At 41.7% G+C, this 14,339-nt stretch overlaps 1 protein-coding gene across 1 annotated transcript; it reads left to right on the top strand.

Annotated features, from left to right (window-relative positions):
* Window positions 1-5,151: 5,151 nt before the first annotated feature.
* On the top strand, window positions 5,152-6,453 carry LOC147484893 (uncharacterized). The gene has a single exon (XM_086571144.1). The coding sequence runs from the start codon at window positions 5,189-5,191 to the stop codon at window positions 6,287-6,289; it is 1,101 nt and encodes a 366-aa protein (XP_086427270.1). The 5' UTR covers window positions 5,152-5,188; the 3' UTR covers window positions 6,290-6,453.
* The last annotated feature ends 7,886 nt before the right edge of the window (window positions 6,454-14,339 follow it).

Raw genomic sequence — 14,339 nt, 5'->3', positions numbered from 1 at the left:
GTCGAGGCGGCATAAAGCGTCTGAGGCTTCGATTATCGCCTTCTTAAGCTTTTTCCCACGCCGACATTTCTTAAGCATAAGCGATCCGCAATTAGTCAATTCCTTTTCAGCTCGTCAAATCCGTCACCGATCTGCGTTCTCGGCCGATTCGTTAAATTACTTGGTGGACATCACTTCCGATTTCTTCTTGTCCACCCCCCCAGCTTCGCGCATCAACCCGGCCGCGTCGCGGGTTACCACCGATCTCGAGCGGCTGCCGCGCGGCCTCTTTTCGGCTTATCATACCCCGCAAGAAACTGCATGAACATCATTAGAACACCGGACTCCCACGGAGGTCGGTTTTAACGATTTAAGCTATCAGGAACTCACCAAACAAAGCGGCCATATCCATCGTCCCCGGTAGTGTCCCCATGTCCTCGTCCTCCGACTTACGCTTTATCTCCATCTAGCACAATCCCGCCCGAGCGCTAGTCGCTATGGGGCCGAGTGGAAGCTTCTGATCCGGCGTTTCACCATCCGCTTCTTCCCGTCTTTCCCGGTGGTAGAATTAAACCCCACATCCTTACATGGCGGGGCGAACTCTCACATGGCCCGGCGACCTTGCCCCCAAACTTTCGTTCGCTTTCGGTCGGCGACCGGTCATTTCGCCACTCGGCTGTGGCGACAAAGAACAATTCGCCCGGGGTGACTATCTCTCCTTGCTCGCTTATGACCGCCCGTTTCTCCATCAACAACCTTCCTCTTCCCTCGATCGCCATGAACATGAGGCTCGAACTCCATTTCCTCCATTGATAGGGGCGTTTCTCTCCTAAACGCCGCGACATCTAGCCATCTTACCTAGCGGCAAAGTTGCGGCGACAAAGTTAATACTTACTCTAGGTATTTCTCAAACTGAATAACAATAACATAGAGAAGAAGCCACATACGATGAACAAGCGGCGACGAAAAACCGCGGTCAAAGCGCGGAAGCAACGAGGAGGAAGGAAAGCTTAAAGCGAAACAATGACAAAACCTCTTGATGATATGTGCGAAGGCGGTTTATATTCCTTAGGAAACGTCTTTTCCTAAGTCCCTCATTATCACCTTGAGGCGTAAGCGCCATCATCGCCCGCCATCATTATGTCCCATGAACCGCTCGTCGTCTCCTACCGTGTCGCGCGCGCAACGGAACAACTGCGGTTAGCGTGGATCGAATCGAGAGCAATTCGACTGCATCTCGAGCGGACTCCGGCGATCGATGCTCGCGTTCGCGTCACACGCCGCAATCTCAAGCACTCCAACAACGGGGCGCTCCCCATTTTACCAATCATAAGTAAGGAGGTCGTCACCCTGATGGGCCTACCACGTTCCATTCTAAGCCGTGTCATCCTACATCACTATGAGTGGGCGGACGACTTCGGACATACACACAACCTGACTATTTACCATCGCGTATAAACAAGGGAAGTTCTAGTTTAATAGCTTTATCGATGCGGCTTCGGTGTTGGTGAGCCGAGTTCTTTGAGATTACTTTCGGAAATCCAACCCGGCCCCACCCGAGTTAAGCCACATTAAATTGGCTACCCGAATCGGCAAAACACCTACTTGTTCGGGGATTACGATTACCTGAAACATAAGAAAGGCGAACGCCGGTTACCCGAAACCGGTTATATTGTATCCGCGGCACATAAGGCGATAAAACGGACAAAGAACAAATTTTACAACTTCGTCATCCCGGCCCACATTCACTACTCCTCCCACGCTCAAACGGCTTCATCGACCTCGGCTCTCTCCGTCCACAATGATGATCGGCTATGCCATCCAACTCTAAGCTCATCAACGCGTCGGGTCTGGCGGCTTATTTCGAGCCACCCGAACTACGGCGCAGCTCATAGAAGAGGCAATCGCCCCACCGGCATCCCCTTGAACCTCCTCCACGGGGGCCGGGACGCCGCGGTGGCGTGTTCCTCATTCAAGCATTGTAGTCGATCTCGGTTCAATGCGAAGTCTGCGTCCGTGTGTCATAGGCACGATTAAGCGTCACGAGCAACCTTCTTGCGGTCAAAGGCGTAATCGTTCGACCTCCCATTTCCACGGTAGCGGCTCGCGCATTATCTTGACTCCTTCTAGCTTTTGCCTCGGCTCTTCCGGCTTAGGTATCTTTCAACATCTTGGCGGATTCAACGGCTTCATGAGTTCTCTTCAAATCTTCCAGTTCCTCGCCATCCATCTGCGGCGTCACGGACATTTTTCAGCTCCTCACCCGGCTTGGCACCATTTCCCTATCGATTACTCGCGAGCGAGGCGATCTCTTTCAACCACGGAATCCGGCTCACGGTTTGCGAACATACACATGGTTAGCCTGAACAACAATTTGCATAAGCAAGCAAATTACCTCGGATGAAGTTATAGGCATACCACGCGTTGCGCGAATTTCCATTCGTTTCAAGTTGTCGACTAACCCTTCTCATCTAGCTCTCTGCGGTTGCCATCCAGAGCTATTTGTTCTAGCAAACAACCCGCTATCTTCTTTGGATCTCGGGCGGCGATTAACCGTTTCCGCGATCTTGGCTGCGCCCGTTCGTCGGATAGACAAAATGTCCTTCGGATCGTCCGCAGAGGCGCCACCGCTTTTCGATTAAGCCTTCGTGGGGCCCTTGGCCTTCTTCACGGGATGGGATCGCGTCCCGATCGCGATACTGCGGGACCCCACTCAAAAGTGGCCAAGTCCATGACACCTTTTCGGTCGGGCTCCACTCTGGCCGAGATCACTGCGTGGCCCCGGCCAGCGCCACCATCGAATCCGCCCGTGCTAGCACCATCTTCCGCGAGCATGTCGAGCTACTTTCGCGGCTTCGCCCGGTCTGCTTTCGGAGGCATCAGCGTGGCCTCCTCTCCGACCCCACAGCACGCGGCGATCAAAAACCAGCGGCTCCAACTCTACGGGGCCTCGATCGAACCCCATTCGGGCCGATTGCCCGATCCTCCGACTCTGCGGTTCCCCCCTAACGGGCCGCCTTGCGCTCCACCACCAGCTGCCTCTCCTCTCGTGTTATCGGATCACTTATGCGGCTTCTCCATCACCCCTCGCTTGGTTCGACTTAGAGCCGCTCCTTTTGTACCTTCCTCTTCTCGGGATCGCGGCCTCCCTTTTCCTCAAAGAAATGAGCAACCTCGGGCAACCGGCTTGTTTTTCAAAGACGAGTCGGCCGAAGCGAATCTTTCTATCTCCCCACGATCGGTTAAGCGCTTCCGCGAAAAACTCTGCGGCCAAAGCAAAACAAAGACACATTAGAAGCGGCTATCAAACGTTACGAAAAATAACAACGAAAAAGTATTCCTACCCACCGGATATGTTACAAATCCTAGTTTGCGATTATACACCCGCTCACCGCGGTAATTGCCAACTAGCAACAACGGTCTCTTAGTCCAGGCCTCATTGCTTACTCCATCGATCAACTGCGGAGAGCGGCGTCGTCATGGTTTGCAAGCTAAAGTTCATGTTCCCCGATCGGCGTATCACATAGTGCTCCACTATATCGGATACACCTATGTCATATTCCCCACTTCGCGTTCGTTGGTCGAACACCTTAAATAATCGCCCGTGTTACCCACCGAACCGACGGGGCGACTTCCAACAAAGCGCCAAGAAGTCGCGTACCGGTTTGAACGGTATGTGCATCTGCGCTCTCGGTAACCCTCACAGATTATAACTCCACCGTTTCGGTAGGGTTATACTCCTCACTCTGAACATTTTCACTTTCGATGCGTGGCTCGTATATCTCCGGTCGGGGACATTAATCCCATCTGCGCCCTACCTTCGGGGAAAGAGTTAGCGACCGCGGCGGTTCACTCTTCTAGGGGCACATCGGCGATGCCGACCTCTCCCCTCGACTGGCGTACTAGCCCGCGTCATCTCGACCGAGATCGGGCGGCGTTACCCCCCCGTCCTATCTTCTTCTTTCTAACTTCAACCCCAGCGCCGACAACTCGCGATTCTTCATCCTCGTTCTCTCCTGACTCAAAGATATCTCTCCGGACCTCCTCCGGCCGAGTGTCATCGAATCGGACATTATAACAACCCTTTTCTATCAAAGATTGATTCTAAAACCACATAGCCTTACAATAACCTACTTACTTAAAATAACGAACCGGACGGAGAGGAAAGCAAATGGAAATGGGAAAGAAAACGGCGGCGGGAGCACTCACCGAAAACCCTAGCGGCGTTTTTCGCGGAAGAAGAAAAAAACGAAGTAACTTTTTTCGTATTCCAAATCTGATTTTGTATAAACCGCCCGGATTCGGTTACCAAGGAGTAATCATTACATCCTACGCTTATAGCCCGCACCGTGTTCCAAGGCATCGCTTTTCGGCGATCCCGATAACGCGTTGACACGCGTTCGCTTCAACCGCTCACGATTACATCGCGTGCGTAAGATACAACTACCTTTTTCCCCCCATTCACGGGCCACAATATTCAAAAGTGGCGCTCCACCGGTCGGTTCATCCATCTTCTTTGTTAAGCTCCACGCTCCACCACGCCGTCCGACTCTTCTCTCCGGCGCGTTTCCACCCACCAACACCCTACCGGTAGGGTCATAGGGGCGATACCCTCATAGGGCATCGCGACTCGCGTGGAGCATAAAGCGAACCGAAGATAGCGAACTCAAGACGGACTCGAGAACGGCCTCTGGCGGGCGGCACTCATAGATTAATCCAAGGCGACCTCCAAGACCGACTGCGAGTAGCTCGAGTAGGTGGTGCGAACGAACATCTCCGGATCTAACACTTCATCCGAATATAGAACGCTTGGATAGAAACACATCCCACTTTGGGGTAATGATTGCCAATATCTTAGTGGTAATCTCAACACCGAAAATAGGGACTACCGCGATCTACCCCCAATCATAACGGATCCAACCCAACACTCATCCGCGATCTCCACCCTACATTTGTACAAAAGAATACACGTGTGTCGGAAGGATCTCCTCTCAAAACTCTATAAATACCACCTACCTAACTACGTCGGACTGATTCTTCTCCCCGAAAAAGGAAAAACGGTAGAAGATCGTGTGGCGGTTCGCTTTCACAAATGATCTCGGTCACATCAAAAATCCTAACCCTTCCCGTTCATCCTAGTAGTAATTAGGAGAAAACCAAAACGCACCTTTACAACCGTTACAATTAGTTAGTAGTAGAACTTGCCAAAATGTCTATAACGACCATCTTCACCATCTCCCTACTTCTTCTCTCCGTTATCTCTACTGTTAATTCATGCACGCCCTCAGACCGAGCAGCATTACTAGCTTTCAAAGCAGCACTCAAGGAACCATACTTGGGCATTTTCAATACATGGACGGGCACCGATTGTTGCAACAACTGGTACGGTGTACATTGCGATCCAACTAATCAACGAGTTGCCGATATAAACTTACGCGGCGAATCAGAAGATCCAATATTCGAAAAGGCTCATCGATCTGGTTACATGACGGGCGTAATCTCGCCCGCCATTTGTAAACTAGACCGTCTCTCGAATGTCATTATTGCAGACTGGAAAGGTATTTCTGGAACTATACCAGCATGCATTACTTCACTTAAGTATTTACGAAATTTTGATCTTGTGGGTAATAGACTTACCGGTAGTTTGCCGGTAGATATCGATAAACTTCAGCAACTTGCCGTCTTAAATGTCGCGGATAATCTTATTACCGGTAGTATTCCAAGTTCAATAGTGAGATTACCGGAATTAAAGCATGTCGATCTACGTAACAACAGACTTACCGGTAATATTCCGGCACTTTGCGGTAATATGAAAATGCTTAGTAGATTGTTGCTGAGTCGAAACCAGCTTTCCGGTCCGATTCCAAGTTCCATATCGAAAATTTACCGTCTTGCCGATTTAGATCTCGCTTCAAATCTTATTTCGGGTTCAATTCCAGCTGCACTTGGGAAAATGCCGGTACTTTCGACTTTATATCTCGATAATAATCGGATTACCGGAACAATTCCATCGACTTTATTGAGTGGATCCGGTGTGAGTATTTTAAATTTAAGCCGAAACGGTCTTGAAGGTTATATTCCGGATGTTTTCGGTCCGAAATCTTACTTTTCAGAACTTGATTTATCGTACAATATGTTGAGAGGTAAGATACCGAAATCTATTTCGGCTGCACAATATATCGGACATTTGGATCTTAGGAACAATCATCTTTGTGGACAAATTCCTAGTGGATCACCGTTCGATCATCTCGAAGCGTCTTCTTTCGTGAACAACGATTGCTTATGCGGGCCTCCGCTTAAGATGTGTTAGGTGATATCGTATCGCCTGATATTATAGAGATATCTATTTTGGTTTTTAGAAGCTTCAGGTTTATTATTCTGTAATATTGCAGTGTGCAGTCTTAAATATTGTTTATTTCATAGAGAATACGAGCTGATTAAATTATAAAATGTGCTGCAAGAATATTTCTTTTTTCTTGAATCTCATAATACTCAGAATAAAGATTATACCACTCAATTTTTAGATTTCAATATTCTGCCGCATTTTGCACCATGCATATGAGTCCGACAGTATGTGATCTTGGGATTGCTCTGTTGAGGTCACAAGGATCGAATCAGATAGGGACTACTTGAAAGGAATAGTAGAGTCAAATTGGGTGGAACTAATGATTTATATTAGACACATGCACTAATTTCAGTTCTAAGTTTAAGTTTATAATGTGGAATGTGATGTCTATCTCATTTGACCAGCAGGAGGTTCAGAACAAATTGATAAATCATCTATAGCATTTCTAACTCTGGAATCTAAACAGACACTATCGACTCTAATACTACTCTAGGCACTTAGGCGTCCGTCTCTACTCTGCAATGGTTCACATTCACATATCTTCTACAAACTCAACGAGTAAGGTTTGCGTAAAGCATACTTCCAAAGACATCAAAAACTTGCTTCAAAACTCATTACTCTCAAATTTTAGAGTTACTGAGTTTGAATAAACTTTAAGCCTTTATCGGCTGGGTTAACTGGTTAAGAATGCACGTAGCACACGATATGATTATCTCAGCTTCTTGAAATACAAACTTCCTCGGAGATATGGTGCATCAAATTTCGACAATCTCTAGCTATAAATACCTTTTATACGAACAACGTTTTGTTCTATGAATGAATGTATTACAATATTTCATTATCGTTTTTTGGGGACTCGGAGACACGCATTGTTTTTGTAGATTTTGTGTTTTTGTCCCAATATTCTGAGAGATCTATTTTGCGTTAAAATGAGACCAAATCTACCGCAAGCATCAATTGTAACAGGTAGCTACATATTGAAGTTCTTCTATATTAAAGTGGTGGACCAATAAACAGCATCAAAATAAATAAAAATTGGACAGCTAGTTGTGGGTGCACGTGATAACAGTCAGATTGAGGAAATAAGAGACAATGACTGTTAAAAGGAGCTGTTGGGGTTTCTTGTATGTGTCTGCTCGATTCTGGATATAGGACCATGGTTTGCAACTTTGCACAAGATAAATCGGTGACTGACTTCAATGTGAAGGTTGGTATAGAATAGGATAGAATACTAATCACAGGAAGAGCACATGAAACTATGAAAGTTATCCTATGATCATTAAATAATCCCAATGTCGACCCTTGCAAAGATTAGAGTCATTCTCATGGTTCTTATAAACACACAAATACACCAAAAGACCCCACCCCAAATAATAGAGACGTATGTGAACTAGATGTGGCGGAGAGAGCATAGAGGTTGGACTTCTTGACTTCGATTATAATTGAACAAATGAACAATTATTTGACAGTATGTGATAATAGGTATCTTTGTACATTTTGTGTATAGCGGTGAAGTGGTGATCCAAGTGCTTCTCATTGTATGTACGAGTAGTCCAATCATAAACATTAATTTCGAAGGCAAAGACTCACTTTCCTTACTGTCCTTTTCTTAATAGCACATGATTGCCTGGTGGTTTCATTAATTTTGAAGTTTGTAATTCCTAGTCACATAATTTAGATATAGATTGGTATTCAAAAATATCAAATTTTAATTGGAAAGCTGATCAAAATAGTTATTTCGGAACAAAAAGAAAAGATAATTTAAGAAATCATTTCCTCGAAAAACAATTTCAAAAGAACTTGACACATATAAGAGAGATGACAAGATCTTTAGACGAAGTAAAAAATGATTACAATATTAGAAACTGCAAAAGGCAAATTTGTCTATTTTATTGATTTTAACACTACTTTTAAAAGAATAGGGTGCCATTGGACTCAGCCTAAGTTATTTTTCTTTCTCTAAATCAGGCCAACCCGTCGGCTGAAAGGAGCATCCAACTACAGTCTCCAGTCCAACTAAGTCTTGAACTTATCCTGTTACTCTGTTAGGCATGTGTAAGGCCCAAGCCGCCAAGCCAACCCAATTCAAGAAAAATATGACGATTTGGGCCCAATTTGACTTTTGGATTTGGTAACACACTAAAACCAGAAAATGCATCTCCTTCATTTGTACGTTATGCTCTCTGATCAATGATTATTCTCTTGTTCAATTATTATCTGAAACGCTGTTAGGAATTAGGATAAGTAGTAAAATTCAAGTTTCCTAGAATTTATTTTTATACTGCACTTTAAAAAAAAAAATGAGTTATGGAGACTGCACAACTAAATTTAAGCTACAAAACCAAAGAAAAGGTTCTTTAGGATTTCACCATGCCAAATGGAGTATTACTCTCTCCAAAAAAAAACTCAGAATGGACTAGAATAAGTTTGATGTCACCGTATTCTTAGTGTAATATAATGGAATCATTTGTTAACTTTTTTTTGTTGATTGCATTTTGTTAACTGAATGTACTAATGTAGTTTATAAATATAACTGTGACTCCTCAAAAATATATTTCCAGTTATTAGCCGGCCGGTCTAACATGAAGGAATATATCTCGAGACTACATGAAAAAACATACAAAGCCTCGGATACACCTGGTCTAACTATAAAGTTAAATATATATGTTTAAAAACACAAACAGATCCAAAATACTTCCCTTAAAAGTCAAAAATACCAAAATCTTGCCGAATAAATAGCTTATTACAATTTGATTGAAAATAAATAACTTGACACTGAATTTGTCTCTTAAAATAGAAAAATAATGTTTAAAACAAAAACAACTAAACTAAGACTTGACTGGACACCAGATCATGCCAAGACTCTAAGAACGAGCTCCACGTACTATATCGTGCTCACATGTTAAAAAAAAAAGATAAATAGGAGTGTAAATCAACGCGCCCAACAAGTACACTACAGACTGCACTACAATCCTAACTAAAGAATTATTAGTTACACTTACATACCTGTTAATATAACATGTGATAACAAGACGCCGGTAAACAAAACAAGATAAACACTAATCTACTCATAACTAGAACACATGGTTTGAATATATATAAGCACAAGATTTTCTCTTTTACTTTACTCAGTATTGGGAAAATTACATAATGCTCCAAACTGTTATCATGAATGGCTATGTCCACAGCACGCCATATCAAGCTATTAACTGGTCGAGTAATACGGCGAACTGTTTCCCATTAACCAACCATTTATTCTTATTTGTTTACGTTTTTTTTTCAACATTGCCAACAAACGACAAACATACTACAAAAAATACAAATTCAACTATACCAATATTTCAATACTATATAACGAAATTTCATATTAAGTGACTCACATTCAAACAATAAATTCATTAGTCATAAACATCTCACTTAAAACAAAAGGTGCAGTTTTATTTGTCTAATCATACATATAAAGAAATATCATGTACCCAACTCTAGTCTTTCTCCTGGATGTTACATTTAAAGTAAAATCAACACAATCAAGTTCATTAAAACATGACATGACATGACATGAATATGAGATAAGTACGACAACATGTGAAAGCCAAGAATCAACAGTAACATGAAAGTAGGTGTATTCAACTAGGCATAAGCTTACACCCAACAAGATAGCCCGACTGGTAAGGAAGGGTGTTGGTGTGTACAAAAAAAATAATAATAATAATAATATAATAATAATAATAATAATAAATAAATAAATAAATAAATAAATAAATAAAATAAATAAATAAATAAATAATAATAATAATAATAATAATAATAATAAATAAATAAATAAACTAGGCATAGGCTTACATGCTTTCAAACAAGGACATTAACTTATGAATACATATAGACCTTCTCATAGACTTTTGCATGTGACTAAAATACTGAACAAAGACTAATTTTTCATTTCTTTTCTTTAAATTTAACATAATGAGGGTATATTAAGCACAATATACTTACAATTATTAGATAGCAACAGAAAAACATAGAGGTACAGCAGACCAAGTTAGCAAAAAAAAACCAAACATAGAGGTACAACCAGACCGAGTACAGTACAAGACTAACTACTATTCATGTGAACAAATACTGACATAGATATATGCAAGGACTTTTTTGATTTATCCCCCCAAAGTTTGTACCTCTTTTGTGTAAACTCTCCATTTTTGAAATCATTAGTGATTGCCCTCCACTCCGTCAATTTTTTTTGTAAAAGACGTTGGTATTTTGTACATTGACAAATTTGTCTCTAATTCAAATTGTAAACCCCCCCCCCCACCCCCTCCCCTCTTTTTTTTTGCTTGGTAAGATTAAAATTTGATTAAAAAAGAGAAAAAAAAAATAGTACAAAAAGATTAGTAGGAGCAACAGCCTATACCCCACTTAAATTCAAGCTAGATAATCCTAACTACTACCATTCATAAACATGGTGTAGCGACAATCACACGAACCTAAAGAACCTCTGAAAAGGTACTTCATATCTGTGTAGCCAAGTACGTTTTCCATCAGTAATGATTGCTTCATTGATTGGCAGAGTTGTTGAAGTGTGAGTTGAAGAAGTGGAATTTTGAAGTCTTTGGACATATAGACATGAATATAAGTAGAGTACAGGAGCAATTACAAGAGTTGCAAATGATAGAAGATCAAAGTATCCCCCCCTACAAATTTGTAAAAACCGCCCATTCAAATTTGTCCCATTTTCCAATCTCCCATTCATTTTTCTCACCAATGAAATTCAATAACTCAGTAAGCTGACTCTTGCAACGCATGTTCCAGACCCAACACACATCATCACGTCCACCCGTAAGCTAGGCAATGAACAACACTAAGGTGTCCATGATAGGACTAAATAACCTTGTTTTGCTCTAAATCCCAGCACTTAACTTGTTTGTCGTCGCCATCAGGGAACATCTAGGTGTGGTGGGGGCTAACAACAAGGGCATGTACATGTCCAATATGGCTAATTAATGTGTGCTTCAATACTCCAGTTCCTAGATCCCATATTTTTATTGTGCAATCCACAGAACTTATACAAAACCATGAATTGCTTAGATCAACAACAATAGGCCTCACTGCTCCATGATGGTCGCTGATGACCTTGTAATTCTTCCACAAAGCACTATTAGAGGGAGCTGGCGATGATTATTCTTGGAAACCTTTCCATGAGGGTTTTTCTTCTCGATCATATGATGATGCGGTTGCTGTTCCAGAACTTTCAACTTGACAATCTTCCTCTGGGCTTGCTGTTAGAATAGTTGAATGATCACAAAGAACTAAAAAGTAGAAATGTAAGGAACAAGAGAATAAAGAAACAAGGACGGCAATAACCGGGAATAACCAAGGCGCTGATTAGTCGTCCCTTAAGGAAAGATTTCTCAGCCCTTCCAATGGTGCGTAAAGGCAACAAAGCATGGCGTCTTCCTCCACAGATTCAATGGTTAACGCTTGCACCGACTTTGCACTAGAAACGGACTACCTCTAGAACAAAGAATATAACTCTCTCAAGGGCGGGGGAAGAAGAGAAGAAGAAAAGGACCGGTTTGAGTTTTCTCGTTTCTCCGAGTTGAGTTCGATCAAGTCTATTTTCTCTATGGACTCACAAATTATTTATAGAGGTTAGGAGAAAGAGAGACAACTCCTAATAGAACACCAAACTTGTCGCCAAGAAAAAGGCAAAACAAGTTTAAAGCTATTGGTCAAACCACTACCCACAACAAGAAGCCCAAGCCCAGCCAACCCTACCCGATGTGGTGGATAACCAATGTGGGACTATCTACTATGCACTAAAGTGGCGAGAATACCATTTGTTCATCTCCTCCACTTTGCACACACACACTAGTATTTAGAAATACACAAGAGATTCCAACAATCCCCCACTATTTCAAAATACTAATAGTCCCCCACTATTTTGGAATAGGATATTACAAAAGAAATGGGTTAACGAAATACCAGAGAGAATCGAAAAAATAATGCATAAGATACTGGTGCTTTACGGGCTTGAACCCACCATAGGGGTAACATGTCTTATAATACGCGGAAAGTGGTGGATTAAAAATCTTTGAACCAACATTCCCTTGTAGTAAAATAGAGGACATGCACCCACATTGCTCTTTCATTATATGCCCGTTTCAAGGTGTTGTGCTTTTTGCCCTCATACGCCTCGTGTTATGTGAATGCTCTAGAGTACTTGCCTGAATACTCATAAGAACCGACCCAGTTCTACATTCACGTAGGTGGATATCCATCAAGTGTACATAGCAGTTAGAATACACTATCTCATAAAAAAATAATGGACTATGGATTCCATTAAGAGTAAAATAACTCATCCTTTTCTCATTGCTATTCAAGTTATACAAAGTATACAATAATGCTATCTAGTCATAGGGTGGGGCGCCTCAAAAAGAAAGACAATAGCATACCGGAGCTTAACGAGGTGACTTGTTTTTCCCTTTGAACCTAATTCATGGGATCTCCAATCACATAGGTGGGGTTGCCGTCGATTAATAAGCCCTCTATCTAAGGCAAAAGTCCCATCCCCTCGACGATAACCACTTGCCTCCAAAGAAGTGGTGCAGTTAGACATGTGGCCAAACTAAGTCCAACCTAACATAATCTCTAGCAAATTGCTGATTAAGTTATATCTCAACTTACATGTATTCTTTTCCCATTGACATAAGATAACATGTCTTAGCTATTGCAATGAGACAAATTGCAAAGCATATACACATCAGAGGTCAAGTAGAGCCAATGGGAAGATTTGCCAAGAGGTTGCTAACCCACTCAAAGATCATCACATGCCTTTTCTAAAGGCGATTAGCTTGATGATATCCAAGACACTCAATTTCCACCAAAGGTAAACACATAAACATTAATGATCCAGTTTTATAACATATTACCCTTCTAACAATGATGGAAATCTACTAAATATCATCCATAATCAATGGCTCGCTATAAGATTTGGATAATCGACAATATACATCAAAGTTCCTTATAAGGACACAATGGGTTATCACCAAGATGCCATTAATGTAGGCAATGTCATGTCTCACATACATTATCCATCAAGTACAATTGGCTACCAAATGATATTGACATATTTAGTATGAGAAAACACAAGGAGATTATTTTTCATAAGATGGATATTTGCCACAAAATGTGTTAACACATGCTTACTATCATAATACCCATACTTTTCAATGAAAAATATTTCTACTAAGTGCTATAACAATATAATGAGACCAACATGAGTTTTTAATTCCTATATTCACCAGTCCATTCAATTCTCAGAGTGCCCAAAATTCCTTTATACCATCCGGCCGGTCCGGTTTAAGGTATGCGCCAGGGGTTTTCAACCATATTCAAACGCCAATATCTTGACAACTGAATATAGCAGTTACAGAAATGAGTTTAACAACATAATAAACTATCATTTTCAATGACGGTTTATGACGTGTTTCAAATAGGAATTTCTCTGTCTCATACACATTCTCAATGCTAGCACTCATGATATTAAATCATCTAAACAAAGAGAGATTAACACATATGTCTTGCTTTGCTCTAAAGAAAGTACACATTTTTTTTTATCAACAACGGTACTTTGACATCCATATGACACTAATATGTTGTTGAATTGCTCATGCCATTTATAGGCGCTTGAATCAACTCATACAAAGATTTAACTAAATTGTATACCTTCACTCATCACCGGTACTACTTGGTATTGTAGTTCCAAGACAACTACTCAACTAGAGTCTTTAGAATTCTCAGAGAATAAATTCTAGTTATATGAGCAATGCAAGGTTTCAAAATAGTATAAATTTTGTCTCTGATTGAAACCCCTTGGCTATTATTATTAACATTGGATTTTGCTATACAACTATCACGCTTTTAGTTTTCTCTTGAAGATCCAATTCAACCTATAGATCCCCCAATAAATCAAGAGTCCAATTTAGAGGAGTTGTATCCTTCAAAAAGACACTTCTCA

This window comes from Coptis chinensis, chromosome 7 (genome assembly GCF_015680905.1).
Source record: "Coptis chinensis isolate HL-2020 chromosome 7, ASM1568090v1, whole genome shotgun sequence".
NCBI lineage: Eukaryota > Viridiplantae > Streptophyta > Magnoliopsida > Ranunculales > Ranunculaceae > Coptis > Coptis chinensis.
The sequence above is the reverse complement of the archived record's forward strand: the minus strand, read 5'-3'. Positions and strand labels throughout refer to the sequence as shown.

Bases quoted from the DNA above. Each gene is read 5' to 3' on its own strand.
- LOC147484893 (XM_086571144.1), top strand. From the start codon at position 5,189: ATGTCTATAACGACCATCTTCACCATCTCCCTACTTCTTCTCTCCGTT.